A 19,040-nucleotide genomic window follows, 5' to 3' on the forward strand; every position below is an offset into this window, starting at 1 on the left:
AAACGGTGCTGCTGTGCTCTTCCAGTAACCTGCACGCTCCAGGTAAGCTTGCCTTGCTGTATTATTTTTGGGTGGATCCATAGGGAGGGCTGCTATGGGGGCTTAGGGAAAATGGCTGCATTTCTCTTAGTGCTCAGTCTTAGTGGACCCTGCAAGCTCCTGAAAGCTTGGCTTGGTGCTTGTACTTTGGCAGCCCCTCTGCTGCTGCAGGCTTCCCTGGGAATTAGGGATCCCCTTCCACATACACTTGGCTCCCACCGTGCATCTGTAGGACAAGCAGCTCCTGCAGGTGAGCACAGTGTCTGTTGCCCTGTCCCTGTTTGGATTTCTCCATCCTGCGAGCACTGAGTTGCCTCCTGTTGGAGGTGAGCAAGCCCTGGAGCTGCGTGCAGGAAGGGCTAGTGGCAGCGGTGCAGCACGGCAGCACACCAGCGGCTGCTTGCTTTTCTTCCTTCCTCCTGCTTGCTGCCACTGATAGGGAGATAATGCATGTAAACAAGCTTCTGGCTATGGCTCGGTGGCCTTTCTGGCTGCGCTGGAGAACAGCCCATCACCCTGGGGTAGGCTGGTTTGCCTCTTGCTCTTCCAGCCTCAGGGCTTCCCCGGGGTGCTGGCTCACGTGCGTGGCTCTTGCAGGGCTGAGCATTGGGCATGGCTCCTCCTGTACCCTGCTGGGGAGGTTTTTGGGTTCACAGGGGGTTACGTAAATGTTTGCAGCTTAGAGAATTACCAGAATGCAAATGCAGTGAGTGGCTGTAGATACCCAGGTCTGCTCCTTGAGCAGCGCTGCTCCTGCACCATAAACCCAGTGCTTCGAAGGGAGCTGGGGGCAGTGGGGGGATCGTTCGCCTCGAGGCACCTGCATTGCTCATCTGTGCGGCTGGTGAGGTGCTAAGGCTGGGCATGCAGGAATTTGAGGCATGCTTTGCAGGTCAGTAATGGTTTGTGGCTGCAGCTGCTTGGTGTTGGGCAGTGTTGTGTCAAGTAGGGAAAAAAAAAAAAAAAAAAGGAGTAAAATCAGGCTACTGTGTTCTGCCAACGCTTCTTTTGGGGGAAAGGGGCAATACTCCTCCTCCTCATCTGGAGATTGGAGAGATGGAGATTGAGCTCGCAAGGGCTCAGCTCTGGTTTGGGAACCCCTGACCCCAAACTTCTGCCTACAGGCATCTTACATAAGGCCAGACCCCATAAAGGGGTTACTGAGTCCAGTTCTGGGACCTCAGAACCCTTCCAGCAGGGCCTGGCCATGTCAGGCGATGCTGCATCCTTGTCTTTCCTTGGCTCTTTCCCCAGCGATCCAAAAAAAAATAGCATGATAAGTGAATATATGTGGTTGCCATGGGAACAGGAATTGGCTGCTCTTCCTGATTTTGTGGCAAACTCCAGGAGACTTCTTGTTAATAGCAGGCCGAGGTGCCTCTGGTTGTGAAAGCCGGTTGACTCAGTGCGCTTTGAGCTGTCCTGCAGGATGCTCGGCTCTAAACATCCTGTCTGAGGGCCACCTCCCCACCGCTTCTCCCTTTATCTGCCACTTCTGAGTAATAACCGCTCCTTGGTGCCCGCATCTGGCAAGGGAGAAGGACAGACAGAAGTCACAGGTAAACTTCTCTCATTCCCTGTAAAGAGAAATGGGTGGCTGAGCTGTGCGTGGGATGGACATGGCTTATTGAGCCCACTTCTTCAAGAAGTCTTATGTGACGGCAGTCACTGCAGTGTCTGAGTTTCTGTGGCTTTAGCACTTCTGGGGGTCATCAGCTTTTGGAGCTGTGCCGTGGTGGAGGATTTGCAGGACAGGAGACAAGCTGGGTGCCTCTGCTGCTGGGCAAGGGCTGTTGGCACAAGAGAGGTGTGCCCAGCAGGGGTGGAGGAGGATCCACAAAGACATATATCTGGGACAAGACTCTCCAAATGTCCCTGGCTAGGCTGGTTGTCCTGGGGTGCTGCCTCTCCCTGCTGGGCTGATTGTTGCACCCACAGATACTCGTGCATCCGTGTGGACAGCATCCTCCCAGCAGCAGCTTTGTCCCTGCACCAGCAGGAACGATCCCCTGTGTGGGACAAAAATCATCAGTGCCATTTGGCTGGACACATGCTGGAGCTGTGATGGCTCTGGGGGAGAGCCTGGAAATTGGGCAGAAATGCCGTCCTGCCCAAATGTGCAGTGCTGTAAGGAGAGAAGGCAGCTCCCGTGCGGCTGCTAAAGGAAAAGCGTCACAGGCTGGGAGCTGCGGGGGGAGAAAGGCAGCTCAGGTAATAACTTCTGACTGCAGCCGTATTTCACATCCTCTGACAGACATAGTAGCTTGCAGGAAAAATAAATAACCCGAGTGCCTCTCCTCAGCCAGCACTGCGTTCTGGGGCTGCGACTCTCCTGGAGCTCAATCAGCGTGCGTGTGAGCCTGGCCTGGGTGCTGGGGGAGCTGGTGGGTGAGGTGGGCTGGGTTTGGCCTCGGTGGGATGGATTTGGGGATGGGGGGGTATTTTGCTGCACCTCAAGTATGTGAGCTGTGCAAGTGGTTTGTTGCTTGGAAACACGTTGGTTTATCTGAAAAATAGTGGCTGTTTCTTAAAATAAACTTTTTCTTTTTGAGAGGGTTATAGACAAGATTCTGCTTGACCAAACGGTGGGCTTGGGGCCCATTTCTGATGCTTGCGTGTGGGATGTTTCTGCTTTCCTACTCCTCTCCTCCAATTAAGCATGTAAAATTAATGCTCCAGCTATGTATCTTGATCAGGGTATGTTCCTGACTCCAGCTTCAGGCTGTTGTCCTTGCAGTTACAGTTCCTGCAGGACAATGGTCAAATTTGGTTATAGATCGTGCAATTACACGCTGTTTAAATGTGATTTAAGAGCATATGTTCTTAGTCACTTCTTCAAGTGGATGCAGGTGCTAGGAAGATATGTGCCCTAGCCTTGGTGTTCAAGCTATAATCAGCAAAGACATGGGCTCTCCTGGGGCACGATCCACTTCACACTCCCGTAGGCACCCAAAAAGCAGAAAGCTACTACCAGCTCCTGAACCAGCTGCTGGGACAGGGCCGATCTCATCAGCCCGAAGGGCTGTTGAGCAACTTCCCTCCTGAAAGGAAACCCTAGCATGGTGTGAAGAGCTGCGAGCCTTCCCCACATCACCTGTGTCCTGGAGATGCGATGGGTGACACAGCCTGGAAATCAAAATCCCGTCCTTGCCCACGCTGAACCAGTTCGAATGACTCCAGTACTAGAGCCAAAACCTGGCTGGGGACACCTTGTAGAGCTCTCCCTCACCTCAGGTGCTTGCCCCGCCACATCCTACCCTAATTTCACAGCACCTAATTACTTTCTCGTGTGGGAGGACTTGGAGAACGTGCTGGAGTTGTTTATCCAGCCTCTGCAATTTCCTTTGGTATTTATAAACACGAGGATGTGATTTGTGATGCAAGGCCCTCCTGATGCAAGGCGGTGTGGTAGCTCTTCCGCGGGTGAGTAACGCTTGCTTCCGCACAAGTGCGAGTGGAAGGGAAGGAGCAGAGAGCCCGAGAGGAGGGAAGGAGCGAGATCTCCTCGAGCGATACATGTATACAGAAAGCAAGGAGAGGGGTCTTGCTGGAGGAGACAAGACCATCCTAAGGTAACATCAGCGTGCCCTGATAACAGCTGGAAGCACTCAGATAACTCCTTATTCCTTCTGTTCTTGCTGCTCTTTCTTCAAGTTTCTCCTTGCCTTCCTTGCTGCTACTCGGTGCCTGGTGGTGTTGGCGCGGTGGCATGCCCTCGGTGTCTGAGTTCTTCCTTCTGGAGATGAAATGCCTTTTCCTGAAGTCCTGTCACTCCTCACGTGCAACACAGAGGTTGCAGGGAAGATGCACAAGGCTCCTTTTGGGAGCGGTGCTGGTGCTGGCCTTGCCTTCTGCTGCAGGGCCCAGCAGAGCCGCGGCTGGCTGGAGCTGCTGAAGGCGCCAGCTGGATTCACGCCCTGGTAATTATCTGGTTTGGAGGGAGCTCATGTTCCAAGGAAATAATTGTGCTGTTGCTTTTTATTAGCAAAAAACTTTGTTATGGTGCCTCTTCTAAAAGCTGCTTTTTTTTCTTGGGTGTTAATGCATTTTTCTTCAGCACAATGAAGTCCTGATGCTTGTACGCATCCAACCCCATACATATATACATATACAGTGGTGCATGGTGGCAGCTTCTCCCTGGTGACTTCACATCTCTGGCATTCCCTGTTCGCACCCAATGGTGCAGTGGCTTGGTTGGGTGCAGCTCCCCAGGGAAGCCAAGCAAACGAGCAGCCTGACCTCCCTTGGGGATAATTTGAGTTTCTCCCCAGGCACTGTTTGTCCTTGCAGGCCCTGTGAGTGAGCCCAATGACATCGAGTTTCCTTGGCAGTGCCCTCCGGGGCACCTTCTTCCTCGTTTTTGGTCTCTGGTGGTCTGTGCGATACCCCCTGAAGTATCTCAGACGAAAAGTAAATGCCGAGAACCAGCCAAGCTATGGAGTCCAGCGTGCGGAAGTCTTTGAAGGGGCGGTCAAAGCTTTCTTTGCTCTGGCAGGTAAGGGATGAAGATTCTCTGCCCTGCAAGGCAGCAGGACCATGCTGCAGTCACTCTCCCCCATGAAACCGGGCTTGTTGGGGTGGGATGCTGCTGTGGGAGGGCTTAGGGACAACCTGGTGGCACTATCTGTGGTGGGATCCTGCTGGCATTCCTACAGATGATGCTGGGCAAATACAGTTATGAATTCCCCATCTCAAGGAAACATTTCCAAGTTTGTCTTTTCCTCCATGTAAAAGGAAAAGTGTGACTTTCCGCTCTCTGCCTAGGGATACTGGTGGAGCAGTTTGTTCCCTCTGGTCCCCACATGACGCTGTACAGCCCCAAGACACACAGCTGGACAGACCTTGCCCACTGGCACTACACCACCATGTACCTCTTCTTCCTCCTCTCTGGCATCGTGGACGTCGTCTCGCACTCACCACTGAAGCTGCCGCTTGGCTTGGATCGTCTCTCGCTGTCTGTGGCTCTCTTCATGGAAGGTGAACGACATGGGGTGTCTGGCGGGGTTTACCAGCTGCCAAAAGTCCCCCAGCTGTGCTGTGGCTGGTGATAGGGTGCAGAATGTGCTCCCTGTTCCTCTCCAAACATGAGCCCAGCCACGGCTGGCTGCTCATTGTGCCCAGAGATTTCTGCTTCTCCTGGTGACAAGTAGCTGGCTCTCTCTGGAGTCACAAAAATGTGCTGTGCCCACCCAACACAGAGAAGGAAACCCTGAGGCAAAGCTCCCTAATCCCTCCAGAGCTGAAGCTGCCCATTGCTGTGCTCCTGACAGCTCTGGCTGGGTCACAGGGATGCCCGCGGCTCTAGGGGCTACTCTGTGTGCAGAGCTCACAGGTGGCTCTTCCCATCAGGCAGATCACAGCAAGACCTGGAGCATAGTCACAATATTCAAATGTGGTTTTTTTTGTTGTTGTTTTTTTTTTTTTAAAAAAAAAAAAAAAAAAAAAAAAAAAAAAACAGACAAATCCCTAATGCAGTGTGAATCTTGGCAGGCTTGCTCTTCTGTTTCCATGACTACAGCGATGCTGCGCTGGACCAGCACCTCCACTCCCTGCTGGCCATGGCTATCTTTGCTGGAGCCCTCTGTGCCCTCCTGGAGGTGTTCCTTCGAGACCACGTCATCCTGGAGGCCTTCAGGACCAGCACCTTCCTTCTGCAGGGCTCCTGGCTCTGGCAGGTCAGTGGGACCCAGTGCTCTCCTCTGAGCAGTGGGCTTTACCCCAGGAAGGGGGCAAACTGGATGGGGTTAAACTGGATGGGACATCTTGGTAAGAAACTGGGGGAGACAAGGGTTAGTGCTAGAGCTGTCATGGAGATATGAGCACACAATGCATGCAGGATGGACAAGTCTGCATGCTAAAGAGAAATTAGACTGCAGAAGGGTGGGAAACAACAAACATGAGTTTTCATTCTTTTTTATTAGGTCCAGTTTCTTCCTTTTTGTTTTAAGTAACTGGAAATATTTAGATGTGTAAACAGCTTAAATCATCGCAAATAGTCACCCAGCTTGGGGCCTAGGGAGTTACACAGAGCCTGGCGTTTGGGTTGTCAGCTTTCTGCGGGGATGCTGGGCTCTTCTGGGAGCCCTGAGACTTGCCTGCAGAGCATCGCTCTCCTCCTGGAGCTCACCCCTGGGTCCCTGTCCATGTGGGGAGGTGATGGTGCTGAGGGCAGTGGTCTGGGTGTTACTGGGATTATTTTGCCTCCAGCCCATGGTCAGCTGAAGCAGCTTGGCCACAGAGATAAAAACAGGAGGGAAAGCAAAGAGCGACGTGCTAAAGCCTGATGTGTACTGATGCCTAACACCTCCTCTGTCTGTGACCAGATTGGGTTTGTGCTGACCCCTCCGTGGGGAGGACCAGGCTGGGATCAGACTGACCGCAGCAACATCACGTTCCTCACCATGTGCTTCTGCTGGCACTACGCGGGTGCCCTCGCCGTCCTGGCAGCCAACGCAGCCGCGTCTCGCTGGTACGTGGGTGAGAGGGGCACAGAGGGCCAAGAGCACCTCCAAAACCCTGTCCTGCCCTGGAAACCTCAACACCTGTGTCATGTGTCAGGAAAACCATGTGTCCATGGGGAGCATGGGCTGTTCCATGGCTTGGCTGGAAGGGATGGGGAGGGCTGGGTGCTGCTGCAGAGCTGACAACTTTGCTGCCTGTAAGCACCTGAGCTGTGTTTCTGTCTCTCCCTGCAGCTGCAATGAGTCCTGCCAGCTGAAATTTGGGGACATCGACGTGGAGCTGGACTGCGGCATGTGCATCCGCAAAAGCAAGGGCTCCAGCGGCGCCCTGCTGCCAGAGAGCGGCTTGGATGACAAGTGATGCTGTCGGGTGTTTCCCTTGTGGAAACTCCTTCCTGCTGGTCTAGAGCTACTGAAATGAGGTTTTGAGTTTTGCCTTGTTGACCTGCACCGACGCTTGATGGGGGAGCACCAGAAGTGGGAGGCAGCGCCCTGAAGGCAGAGCACAGCAGCAGGCACTGAGCTGCTCCTGCATGCTGCCGGCATCCTGCTGGCAGCAGCACGCCCAAACCAAGCTCCTCAGGGAAGATTTTCTTAATTTTCTCAGGCTGCTATCTGCGGGGCTGGTTTACTGGTGGAGTCTGCCTGGTGTAGCTGATTTGGCTCTTATTGAACCCGGCCCTCGCTGCTGGAGGCAAACTGCCCTGTGAGCCCACTCCGGCATCTGTCGCTTGCTCTGGTGTTAATGGGGGGGGTTTTGTACAAAGCTTAATGTGCACAGCGTATACGTGGTCACCAATAAAGTCCTTTAACAAACCATGATGATGGATCACTTCAATGTCATGCCTTCAGGATGAAAGCATGGGGAAGGTGATATCCGGATTCCAAGCTGTTTGGGGAGTGAATGAAAATCAAAGGGACCGGGCTGTGGGGGACGATGTCACTCCATGTCCCCAGAGAAAGGGGCAAGGATGGAGAGGATGGGGTTGCATGATCGCAGGGGCACATCGCTGCAATTCTGCATGTTTTCAACTAAAATTTAAGAGGGTGAAGGAGGTAATTGGAGCAGCCTCTTTGCCAGGGATTTTGGTGTACCTGGGAGATGGGGCATTTGCCTGGCGGGGTTCAGTGTGGAGAGAGAGCCTTTGGAACAAGATGAAAGCTTCTGCAGGACTGGGTTGGACATACAGATACTGCTGGTAGGTCTCTGAGACCTGGGCTGTGCAGCAACCTCAGCTCAGGTATGGCTTTTCTTCTCAGCCAGCTGTATTCCCTCCCCAGAGCTGGTCGCTTCCACTGCGGACAGCAACAAAACCTCAGTGCCTGCTTTGGACTTGGTGCCCATGTTGGTTTTTTGTTTTCTCTTACATCCTTCACTTGTTTAGCAGTTGAACAGCATAGGGAGATGCTTCCTGTCATCAAGATCAAAACCTAATTTAGAAGTTGTCATTAAACAGGATTAGTGAAAACAGCAAGTTCATCAGAAAGTGGAGACGTTTAAAGTGGTTGTGCCATGTCCCTTTTTAAGGGCTGGGCAAACAGCTTTGCTGTTGTTTTTAATACCTTTGCTGAGCTTCTCCCCAAACACACACAGAAACTGCTTAGCCCAAACTCTACTGCTGGTCTGCAAAGTTTCAAAAACACAGCCAAGCCCTGGGAGGAAAGAAAAACCCACCCTGGCTTGAAACAGTCACAGTTCCCAGCCCTGCACAGTCCCTGGAATTGATCACTTCAAATTTCATTTAATTGCATTTTCTCCCTTTGGAGCAGGGCTGGAAGAAGACCAACATGTGCTGTTGGCAGTGTTGTGCCCATTGAGGAAAGGATCTTGAGGAGCAAAGGAACCAAGGTGAGTACAGCTTTTGGCCTCCCACATTTGACATGGACACACGTGGCTCTGACTTGTATTTGGGGCTGTAAAGCTGGCTGGCACGCGTGAGCCGTGATTTCCCCAGGAAATCTGATGTCGTTAGCTGGTGCTGATGTACATCTTCTGCGCCTGAGTGAGAGCTTCAAATGTGCTACGTGGAGGTGATGTGCTCTGGTTATTAATAACTCTCATGGGACTAGAAGCAGGGTCATTCGGTCAACTTGTTATAGACTAGCTGCCATTAACGGGAAGCTTAGTGCATAGGTCGTAACCCTATGTACTGTACTTTGATTGAAAAGAAAGGGAAAAAAATCCTCTTTTCCCCTTTGATCAACTAATGTCACTTTTTTCCCATTTTTTCTTGTCTTGCTATTATGTAGGGAATTTGGATCCTCTCTCTTACTGACGGAATTTTGCTATTTAAAGCTTAGATCTTTAGCAGAGATGTTTTTTCTTTCCTTGAAGAAACACAAATAAGGGCAAATACTTAATGATCATTTTGACGAGCTTAGCAGAACCACGTTCTGAGCCTATAGTGAATACCCAAAGGTTTCTTTGAATAGCGTGCACAAAATTACCTGCCATCTAGCTGGGTGATAGAGGTCCCATATTTGAGATATGACTTATGTTTATTGGGTCAATAGAGTAGAAAGACATAAGCAGATTGTTGTCACTGTAATTGCATTGTAGAGCAGTTCCTAGCTAGCCTCCATATGGAATTTATATCCTCTATAACAAACCTTTAACCCAAAGCACTCCTTCCCTTTGAAGCTGGAAGGCGATAAAACCCATCGACTAGACAGTGGTATTGGTTAGGAAAGTCTGCACTGTCTGCCCCAAATCTGGCCATACTGGTCACAAACTGAGGACAGAGATGGGTGATCCTGAAATCAGGTGGGTGTATAGACCTGTGACATCTCCCTCCATGTGATCCCTGCCCCTTAGAGGTGGGTTATGATGTGTGTCTGGGTGGGTTTAATTACCAGGGACCTGATAATTACACACAGCCCCAGCTTCTGCTGTTCCCCTGCTGGTGTAGTAGCACCATTTTGTGCAAGAACATCCAATTCCTTCTGGGGCTGTCATGGCCCATCTGTGCTTTAGGTTCCCAGAGAGGCAGCAGCGATGTGGATGTGGACGTGCTGCTCCGGGGCTGAAATTTTTTTCTCATGGTCTGAGGCTTCTGGAATTACCTTGGCCAGAAAACAAAGCCTCGATCTGCACGTTTGCAAGTCATTAATGCTTAACTAAATGGCACCGCCAGAGCCAGGAACTAAGGTAATGCTTACCTGCTTTTTATCACCATTTCCTGTCCATTAGCATACCGAGACCAGTGTTTTTAGTGGCAAATATTCTCTGTTGCACAATTACAGCAGGGAATTAATTCAGCTACTCACAGAGCATGCGTGCTGAAGAACCAGACCATCCAAACAGCATTTGGTTAAGGATTGCAAGAAAACCAGGGAAAGGGGGAGGGAAGTTTTTCCATTTCCACAAGTGCTCTGCTAAGGTCAGGTGTCAAGGACAGGATTTTTCCCTGTGTGAACATGGGGAATTGGCTGTGAAAGCCTTCAGAAGAGATGCCAGTAAATGCAAGGTGTGATTTGAGATACCCCCTCGAGCTGGCAGGAAGGAGGAGAAACTCCTCGAGACTCCATGGAGGGGGGCTGCTAGAGGACTTGAAGAGCTTTGCTGGCTCTCAGTACCTGGCATCCTCATGCAAAACTTTATTGTTGTTGCTGAGAGACTTGCTGGAGGTTCATGGTTAAAGAAGAGTTGAAATTAGCACTTTATGCACCACTAAAATCTACAGTTTCAGTTTAATTAAAAAGTTTCCAAACTTAGTGTAATTGCTGTTGAGAGGATAACTTTTCTAGGTCACTTTACTCATCTAGAACAAGCATATTTTATTTTATTTTAATAAGTCTTAATGTATTTCTTGCCTTTCAACTCAACTGATTTAAATAAGAACAAAAACCAGCACATGCTTACACATACTCTTTAAGGATGCAGAACTTGAATCTCCTCTAAAACTTATGGGCAGGTAATATATGATAAAAACCAAGTGCTAAACTGCTTATTGCAGCTATTAATGCATTGGCTGGGCCCTAGCTATGCCGACTGCCTATAAGTGGCACTACTGCAGAAGGGGTCCCCCAGCTACTGCCAGCCCACCTATGTTTGTGCAGGGTGTGCGTGGGCACCTCTGTCATGAGCAAATGCAATGTGCTGGAAATCCACCAGAGCAACTGTAGGCTGACAAAACTACATTTAGCATGCACATGTGCCCAGGCAAACAGCCCCTTTGCTAGGGGCTTGAATGGGGGGATGCGTTGAGAGCATAAGGCGTGAATTATAATTCAGAGAAAAGCAATTGGTAAGGCTTGCTGCAAGCAGCACCAAAATATCTGGCTGTTTTCACTGCTGCTAGGTGCAACCCAGCTGGGGTCTCACACACACCAGCCACTCACAGCAGAGAAAGGTTGGCTCAGGGAGGCAGTCCCAACCACAAAAAGGCTGCTTTCGTTGGTGCCTGCTGAGGTGTGCAGTCACATGAGATGGGAGAGGGTGGATGGAGACTGAAAACCTGAAGGCAGATGCATGCATCTCTCAGTGGCTCAGAGGAATAAGGTGCAGGAAGCATCTCAGCTGCTCCCCTGCTTAAGGAATAAGTGGTATTTTAAAAAGATGTAATTTGGGTTTGGGGTTTAGTGAAGTATCTGTAGGGGAAGCCTGATATTTGTCCCAGGACAGGCAGAGTCAGAATGTGGGAGGCCTCCTTTATTAATTGTATTGGAGCCATGCAAGGCAAGTGTAAATCCTTCTCACCGTTAACAAACATACTGAGAATGTGGCTGAAAGAAGAGGGTCCAAGTTTTCATGGGAAAACCAAAGCATACAGATAAGCGCTGTCACCCTGCCAGGCAGTGGCGAGCTCTCCAGCTTTGGCGAGGGTGGCTTTACTGTTGAGACAGATTTTGGGGTGCTTGGTGCTGATGTGATTGCTCACACATGGTGCTGACATCGGTGAACCCAGCAGTGGGGTTCTGGCTGTAACAGGGCAGAGCAAGGTGAGGCTCTGGCTCTAACCAGCTGAATGATGGCTGGTGATTGCTGTTGCTTCTGTAGTCCTGAAAAGAGCAGATGCTTTTTTTTTTTTTTTTTTTTCCTCTGGGCTTTTTTTCACTTGCTAGCACTACTCGCACAGTTTACCTTCTGGAAGGCTGATATTTTGGAGGCTGCCCCTGTTGGTGCAGCTTCTGATTTGAGGGTGGGATGCCTGAAGGCTTGGGCTTTGGAAGGTTTGGTTTTGAGGACGTGCATGGAGATCTGCTGGCTGGCCTGCTGTGCTGGATGCAGCCTCTCCCTTTCCACCAAGGGCTGAGCACCCTGCCCAGCTAAATGGGCGGTCCTGTAGTTCTCATGGGGCTGTTGCATTTTACTTTGGTCTTAAAACTTGGGCTTCAGCATTTCCCTTGTTCAGGCTGAAGAACTTAGCACCACGGTGGGCCGGATTCTTGGCTGATGGGGGTTCAGCAGCGCAGCTGCTGGGGCTGCACGTGGATGGTGTGAGGCTGGTCTCGTTGTGGTGCTCTGGCTGTTCTGCTGCTGCGTAATTCTGGGCTTCAGCAGCAGTTACACAACATGATGGAGACAAGAAACTAATCATTAATGTCTTTGTACTAAAATTCATGAGACTCAAGACCAGCGAACACTTTGCCGAATGTGTGTGTGTAAGACGATGCTCATAAATCATGCTGTGTGAGAGTCTCAGTGACACTTACATTAGAGTGGCTTTATTGAAATAATGTTCAATTTTCCCCTTGAAGTATCGTCTGTGGAATTTAACCTGTCTGGGGCTGCTGGGATCACTCATGTCTTGCCTGACATGTGGATAGGTATATGAATTTTTGGCCGGTGGTTTTTCCAGTGCTGCTTTGAAAATAGATAGGAACAACTGCAGTTTGGGGGGGGGGGGGGGGGAAAACGTAGTAAAAACTAAGTGTGCTGATGTGTTTCACCAAATAAATTGCTGTGTTCATAGGGCGTCCTTCAGTATCAAACAGCAGCACAGTAGCTTTATGGCCGCTCAGCAAACAAACAAGATGTAATGTGAATATTGCTTCAGGTGAGAGCAGCTGCCTCCTAAGGCATAGAAGCATGGGGGCAACTTCAGGTGAGCCCAACACTCTGGATATAGTGGTGATATTTCAAATCAAACTCAAAAAATAATTCCAGTCTGGATTTTAAGCTAAAGCCTGGTAGTAGCTCTTTGTTTTACAGGATGTGATGCGGTTCGTGCAGGTAGGGTTTTGTAACACTGCTCTTGGGTTAGCTGTCTGTGCTGGGTGCTTGTCTGAGAAACACCTGGGATATAAATCCATAAAAACGTGGTGAACATAGATGGTTCTGTCCTGCTTCCAGCTAAGCCTCCTTCCTGAGTGCTCATAGACAAATCCATGCTAGTACCTGAGAAGGTGAAATAGATGCTTAGGCTGCGCTGTGCAACGTACCAGGAGCAAGGAGGGTGCTGGGCATGTTAGCTTCAGAGGCAGCACGGCTGATGAGAAGTGCTCTCTCAGGACAGGGATTTTAACCATAATGGACAGAATAGAACTGGCAAAATGCCAGAAGATTACTTTTTTTTTTTTTTTTTTTTAAAGGGAGTTCTGAGGCAGTCAGTCTTCCACTGTGATGGTCAGACTTGAAGCACCAGAAGGGACTGGAAAGCAGAGGAAATATTAGTCAAGGCAGTGCCATAGGCAGAACAGGAGTTGCTTTCTTCAGATGTTCTTCCTCAACATGCTTAAATAGTTTTTTTGTCTCCTGTGTGTGGTAAGGAAAAGCAGGACAGGTGATTTTGTCCCAAGCAAGTTGGGAGACTGAGATACACCTGTCCTCTTCCAACTGCCAAATCAAAGGGAACAAAATGAATTTCTCTGGGAAGAAAAAAACAAACAGCAGGGGAAACTTGACATCATAACCTGCTGTTTGTTCTGGTTTTGTTTTCTCTCCCCTTTCTTTTCTAGGTCACCTGTGGGGAGGGAAGGAAGGGTGCTCCTGAAGGAACAACGCAGGCTGAGCAGGGTTGGTATGGGCACTTCCTGGGGAGCCCAGCCCAGCCCAGCCCAGCTGCTCTGATCTAGCAAATCTTTAGTCTTCTTTATGTCCAGCACACCCAAGGCAGCAGGCTGGTTCATGGCTGCAGCTCTTGCTCTGGGTACCTGTGGCTTATTGCATGCGCCAAGGTGTAAGAGGGTGGGTTTGAATGCCACAAAAGCTTTCTTTAAATGCTTAACGCTGTTACAGGACTATCATTCTCCAAATGTTTTCAGCGTGTGTGCCATGTTGTGGTGGGGACATAAGTGCGAAACAGCTAGATCAAATAAAAAGCTGCCAGCACTGACTGGTAACACAGCTCGAGCCAGTAGCACATCCCCATCTGGGGAACTGGGATCGCTTTTATTAGCTATTCACCACAAATGGTCATGAAGAAAGAACAGCAGTTGCCTCTTATTCCTGACCTCGCTTTCTTTCCCTGGTGAATTCCATCATTTCTTTTGGCTGAGGGTGATGGTTTTACTTGTGAATCTATCTGATAACATATATATATATAAACACTGTATTTGTGATGCATTGTTTTTGCTGGTCTGACAGCTTATGATGTGCCACTGCCCTCAGTGCACCACACAAGGTCCCTGTGTCACTTCAACAGCTCCATCACCTGGTGAGGACCATAACTGAGATAGGAGGGCGAAAAAAGTCTGTTCCTTGCATTTTCTTCCTGGGGGCTAGTGGCATACGCTGGGTATGGTACAGCTCCTTTCCATCTTCAGGGGGAGACTATTTACAAGATGAAGACAAAACAAAACCTCGTTCCTGAATTTGTCAGGCAGGACCTACCTGGAGAAGCTGTGACATGGCTCAGGGAAATGGCTTTCAAGAGCTGCCTGGGTTTTAACTACAATTTGGACCCCAGAGGTGTCACCTTGTAAACTGCATTTAAGAAGAGAACCTTCATTACAATGAAACTTGTTTAGGCTGCCTTTAAATGCAAAATACTTATCTTAGATAAAATTGTTCCTTGTCCTACATGTGGTTAGTAAAAAAGTTTGTTTAAATAAGGATTTGTTTGCTTGTTTCTATGCCCCTGTTGTGGTTTAGTTGAGCTGTTAATTAACATTGCATCTGATCTATTTGTTACAGAAGTCTTTGGGAGGAGCAAGCTGAGAAGAGTCAGCCTAATCATGTGTCTACCTTGTCTTTCCAAGAGGGTCTGATGAAGAATGATTTTTTTTAATGAGGTATATATGCGTGTATCTAAAATTAGCTATAACTTAATATTTTAAATCATGAAACTGGTGATTGGAGCTGCACTTTCCATCACCTGTAGTGATGCTGTTGTCATCTGATCACTTGAGCTGTTGGGCCAGGCTTAAATGCAATGATGGAGACTGTCCTGTCTAACAGACAGACAGGGACGTGTAAACATGGCTGTAAAGCCAACTTGTTAGCTCCGCAGGGATGATGAAGAGTGAGCAGACAACCATATCTATTTGTGTTTTGATGGCAAGCTTTTATTGTGTGTTAGGTTTTATCCTGTGTGCTGCCTGACTTCTCTTGGTGCTACGATGTACCTGTTACCTACAAGATGCTTGTAAAAGCTTCAGAATAAATGATAACTCACAAGAATGGCATAAATAACTCAGTCCAGCTCATGTCCTCTACTTTAACTCTACTCAAGTAAAACACAAGCCTATCCATCAAAATAGATTTATTACTTAAAATAAAAACATTTTGGTTGAACCTTTCTTGTATTGGCATCAGGAACCCTGCAGAACTCCTTGCCATAGCCAAAACAAAACCAAAAAACTAATGAGATGAGCAATAAAAAACATCAGGCTGGAGCCTTAAAAAAAAAAATAAAATAAAATAAAAATCAGAGCCCCCTTCTCCTAAAGATTTTTCATTTAAAGAAAAAAAAAAAAAAAGCTTCCCCACAAAATAAAATTATAAAGTTAAGCATTTTTATTCAGATATACATGGGGGAAAGAAAAAAAAAAAAAAAAAGAAAACAACAACAACAAAAAAAAGAACAAAGAACACCCACCATCTGTATAATAGCTTTTTTACACACAAAAACATCATTATGCATACATAGTAAAAAAGTGAAATATCTTCTGTGTGAGCAGAAATTGAAGCTTCAGCACAAAAGAATAAACATTTAAAAGAAAAGACAGATGTAGAGCTTTGCTGGACAGGCTTAGTCCTTTCCCCCTTGCTGTATTAGCTATACAGAGCTGTAAAAGAATACTAAAATCTCTTCAAAGTGAGCCAATTTCTAAAGAAAAAGTGCACTGTCCAAAACATCTAAACCAAGAGCTAATGATTAATGATATGTCATGATACCTAATGATACTTGATTGTGTCCAGAACAGCACTACTGCTGTGCTGGACAGAAAACTGATTTCTGAGGAAGACTTAATGCCACTAATAGTTTTGGTTCACAAGAAATTCAAGTGTTATCTATTTTTACAAAGAAACTTAAGCAAACAGGCTTGTAAGTAAAATATAAGGACCTTTCAGTTTCTTCTCTGGCCAATAGTTCTTGGCACATCACCTTGGAAAACGAAGAATGCCTCACCAACCGCAGCAGGAACACCTTTGCAGGGCCCTGATGTTCTTGATCCTCACCCTTAAAACAAGCAGACATGTAAGAAAAACCTCCCAGAATTATGGGGAGGGGGACACCATCTTTTCACAAGGGATTATCACGTTAAATAAATGGCATTGCTGCAGCTAGGCTGCATGACCCTGCAGCTGCCGTACCACTCTGGAGAAGCACCACGGGCTGGAGCTGATGCTCAGTTCCATGGGAGCAGCAAGTATTAGCTGCAAAATTCAGCCTAGAAGCAAAAACCCACCAATTTTCCCCCATCATAAACACATCCTGGCAGAAAACAGCTGGACCCTTGCCTTGCCCACAGCTTTCCAGCATGGAAATACTTGTGTTGCAATGAGCTGTTCCCCAAAGAAGCTGCATGATGAACACCTGCTTCCTCTGGACCTCAGCACCTGCTGAAAGCTCACATCCATAATCACTTCTTCCCAGGGCAAGACCAAGTCTTGAGGCCTGTAAACCAGATTAGAGAGAACAGGTAGCAAGAATTGACAGCCGGGACCCTTCACTAAACTCAGCTTCCCCAAATGACACTGAAATCAGGTCTAGCATCACAAGGATGACATCCCTAGGATGCACACAAATAAGTGCATCTGCCCAGAGGAAGAAAAAGGTTTCGCTTAATATGGCAAGGGAATTCTCCTTCAGACTCTACTGACCCAACATAATAATGCAGCTAATTTTTTGTGCCCCCAAACCCACAGACAGGGTAGGGAGCAGCTGCAAGAACAAGCAGCATTATACTCAGTGCCCTGAGCTCCCAGTCTGACTCTGGAGCCATCCCTTTCCACAACAGTCTGTGAGATGCCCTCCAGACGTCCCCTCCAACCTACATTTCTCCATGAGCCTGCACCAGCTGCAGGATTATTCCCTGCCAAGGCACCGTGCTGGAGGAACCGATTGTCGCTCACCTTGTGCTGGCTGACACAGCGCCAGCCCGGGGAGATTCGGCTTTGCTCTGTTCTTGTGCCAGGCTGCGCTGCGTAAACCACAGGCCCAAATCCACCCAACACAGCCGCTGTCTGAGCCACCCAGCAACAAAAAAAGCCTGAATAATAATGCCTCTTTTTAACCAGATCGGCTCTGCTGCTGCTTGCAGGACTGCTCGCTGTTCACAGACGAGGCCTGGGGGCACTGGGCACAGCTCCACAGAAGAAGCCGGCCCACCATGGGCCCACCTCAGCCTGTAGGCCCTGATCCCTGCCTCCCTCTGCTCAGAAAACCTTTACACCCCTTACTCTTACTTACTGCAGGCCCTTGCTCCAAAGCTTAAAAAAAAATAAAAAAGAAAAAGAAATAAATTTTAAAAATCCACCCTAGCTCCATCTCACAGGTCATTCAGCTGGGTTTTGGGCTTCCCCGACTAGCCAAACACCTTCAGGAAATCCTCCTCCACAGGAGGGGGCTGGATAGTGGCTCGGATGCAACCCTAACACCAATCTGATCTACAGTGTCCACACAGGCCAGTATGAGCAGAACAAGCAGGCACCCCTCAACCTCTTTAACGTTAGCACCATAGTACATGTATACAAAGGAGGGAATTTCAAAACAATTTAAGCTCATACTTGTTTCTGCCAGTACAAGGGGACTGTGTTGCCAGCCAGCCCACAAGCAAATGGCTACCGAAGGGCACCCAGGCTCCTTCCTGACATCACCTTCCCAAAAATTCCTCAGCCCAGAGGGGAGAGCAGGTGAAGAGGCCCTGCTAAAGGCAGGGCTTGCTATCACGTGGCAGCACTGAAGCAGGCACTGCCAAGCACAGGCTGGCTTGCATGGACACCATCCCAGCAGGCAGCATCGCTAGATGGCACGATCTTGGGCTCAGCAATTTGTGCCAAGTGCCAAGGGTCTCAAGGCCACAGCACCAAAGACACCTCTCAGCTTTACAGCTATGTGTAGATCCCTGCAATCACCACGGCTGACAGGTGAAGTAAAATATCTTTTTGTTTTGTGATTAACTTAATTTCTTGCAGGAAATGTGTCCTCTTCTTCCTCGGATGGAAGAAAACCCGGAGCTCCTGGCAAAGCCCACGGTGTGCTGCAGTCTTGGAAGCAAGCAGGCTGTGCACCAGGGGCAGCCTTGGCGGTACAGGCAGAAATCACATCCTCCTGCTCCCCTGGAGCACGGCCTCCTAGAAGGAGCAGCAAGGCACAGCCCACGTGAGCAGTGGTCTTAAACCAGAGCAAAGCCTCCACTTATTGCTGTGCAGGCAGGCAGGAAAAAGCCACAGTTGTGCAGGCAGGGGCTTGGAAGAGGCCTGCGAGGCTTTTGCATGTCCGTGCTGTCCCCAGCTGGAGGACACAAGTGCTCCCTGATGCTCACAGGGGGCAGGTGAGGAGGCCGAGGGGCTGAGGGCACCTTCCTGGGGAATCCTTGCTCCCAGATGAAAGCAGGGCACGGTGAGAAAATCAGGGTATGGTGAGAAAAGCAGGGCACGGTGAGATCCCGGGGCTGGGCTGCCTGCAGGGTGGCCAGGAGCCCAGGCACAGGAGGGAGGATTTGGACCAGTTTCTGTTGCCGTGGAGACAACGGGGACTTGGAGGATGCTACAGAGAAAATTCACAGGTAAAACTGGCTGCCCCTGCCCCTTCTGGTCTCAGATCAAGAACAAAAGGACCATCTGGGAAAGGCAAAGGCATGGCAAACAAATAGGCTAAGTCATGTACTTTTCCACAACACTCACAGTCCCACAAAGCAGAGGGAGGGAGGACAGGGAAGCACAAGAGTCTGGAAAACAGGAACATCCCCAAGCTGTTCCTGGTACAGCTAGCAATTTTGGAAGAGGATATTAAGCTTCCTGGACCGTGTTCAGTTATCTCCTCAGCTCTTAACTCTGCTACTGCAGAGTCTTTACCCACTCCCACTGCCATGCATCATGGCAACCTTTTCAGAGATGGGACTGCTCACCTTAGGCCCCAGCCTTTCCCGTCACCCTCAGTCCAACACAACTGAGCACTGGGTTTGCTCAGTGTGCTGCTGGCAATAGGC

General features: G+C 49.1%; 1 protein-coding gene across 1 annotated transcript; it reads left to right on the forward strand.

Annotated features, from left to right (window-relative positions):
- The first annotated feature begins 4,347 nt into the window (after positions 1 to 4,347).
- Positions 4,348 to 6,861, forward strand: LOC116497934 (transmembrane protein 45B-like). Its single transcript, XM_032201997.1, has 5 exons — positions 4,348 to 4,534; positions 4,804 to 5,016; positions 5,530 to 5,714; positions 6,363 to 6,508; positions 6,735 to 6,861. The coding sequence occupies exons 1-5, from the start codon at positions 4,348 to 4,350 to the stop codon at positions 6,859 to 6,861; spliced, it is 858 nt and encodes a 285-aa protein (XP_032057888.1).
- Positions 6,862 to 19,040: the final 12,179 nt, after the last annotated feature.

This window comes from Aythya fuligula, chromosome 22 (genome assembly GCF_009819795.1).
Source record: "Aythya fuligula isolate bAytFul2 chromosome 22, bAytFul2.pri, whole genome shotgun sequence".
Taxonomy (NCBI): Eukaryota; Metazoa; Chordata; class Aves; order Anseriformes; family Anatidae; genus Aythya; species Aythya fuligula.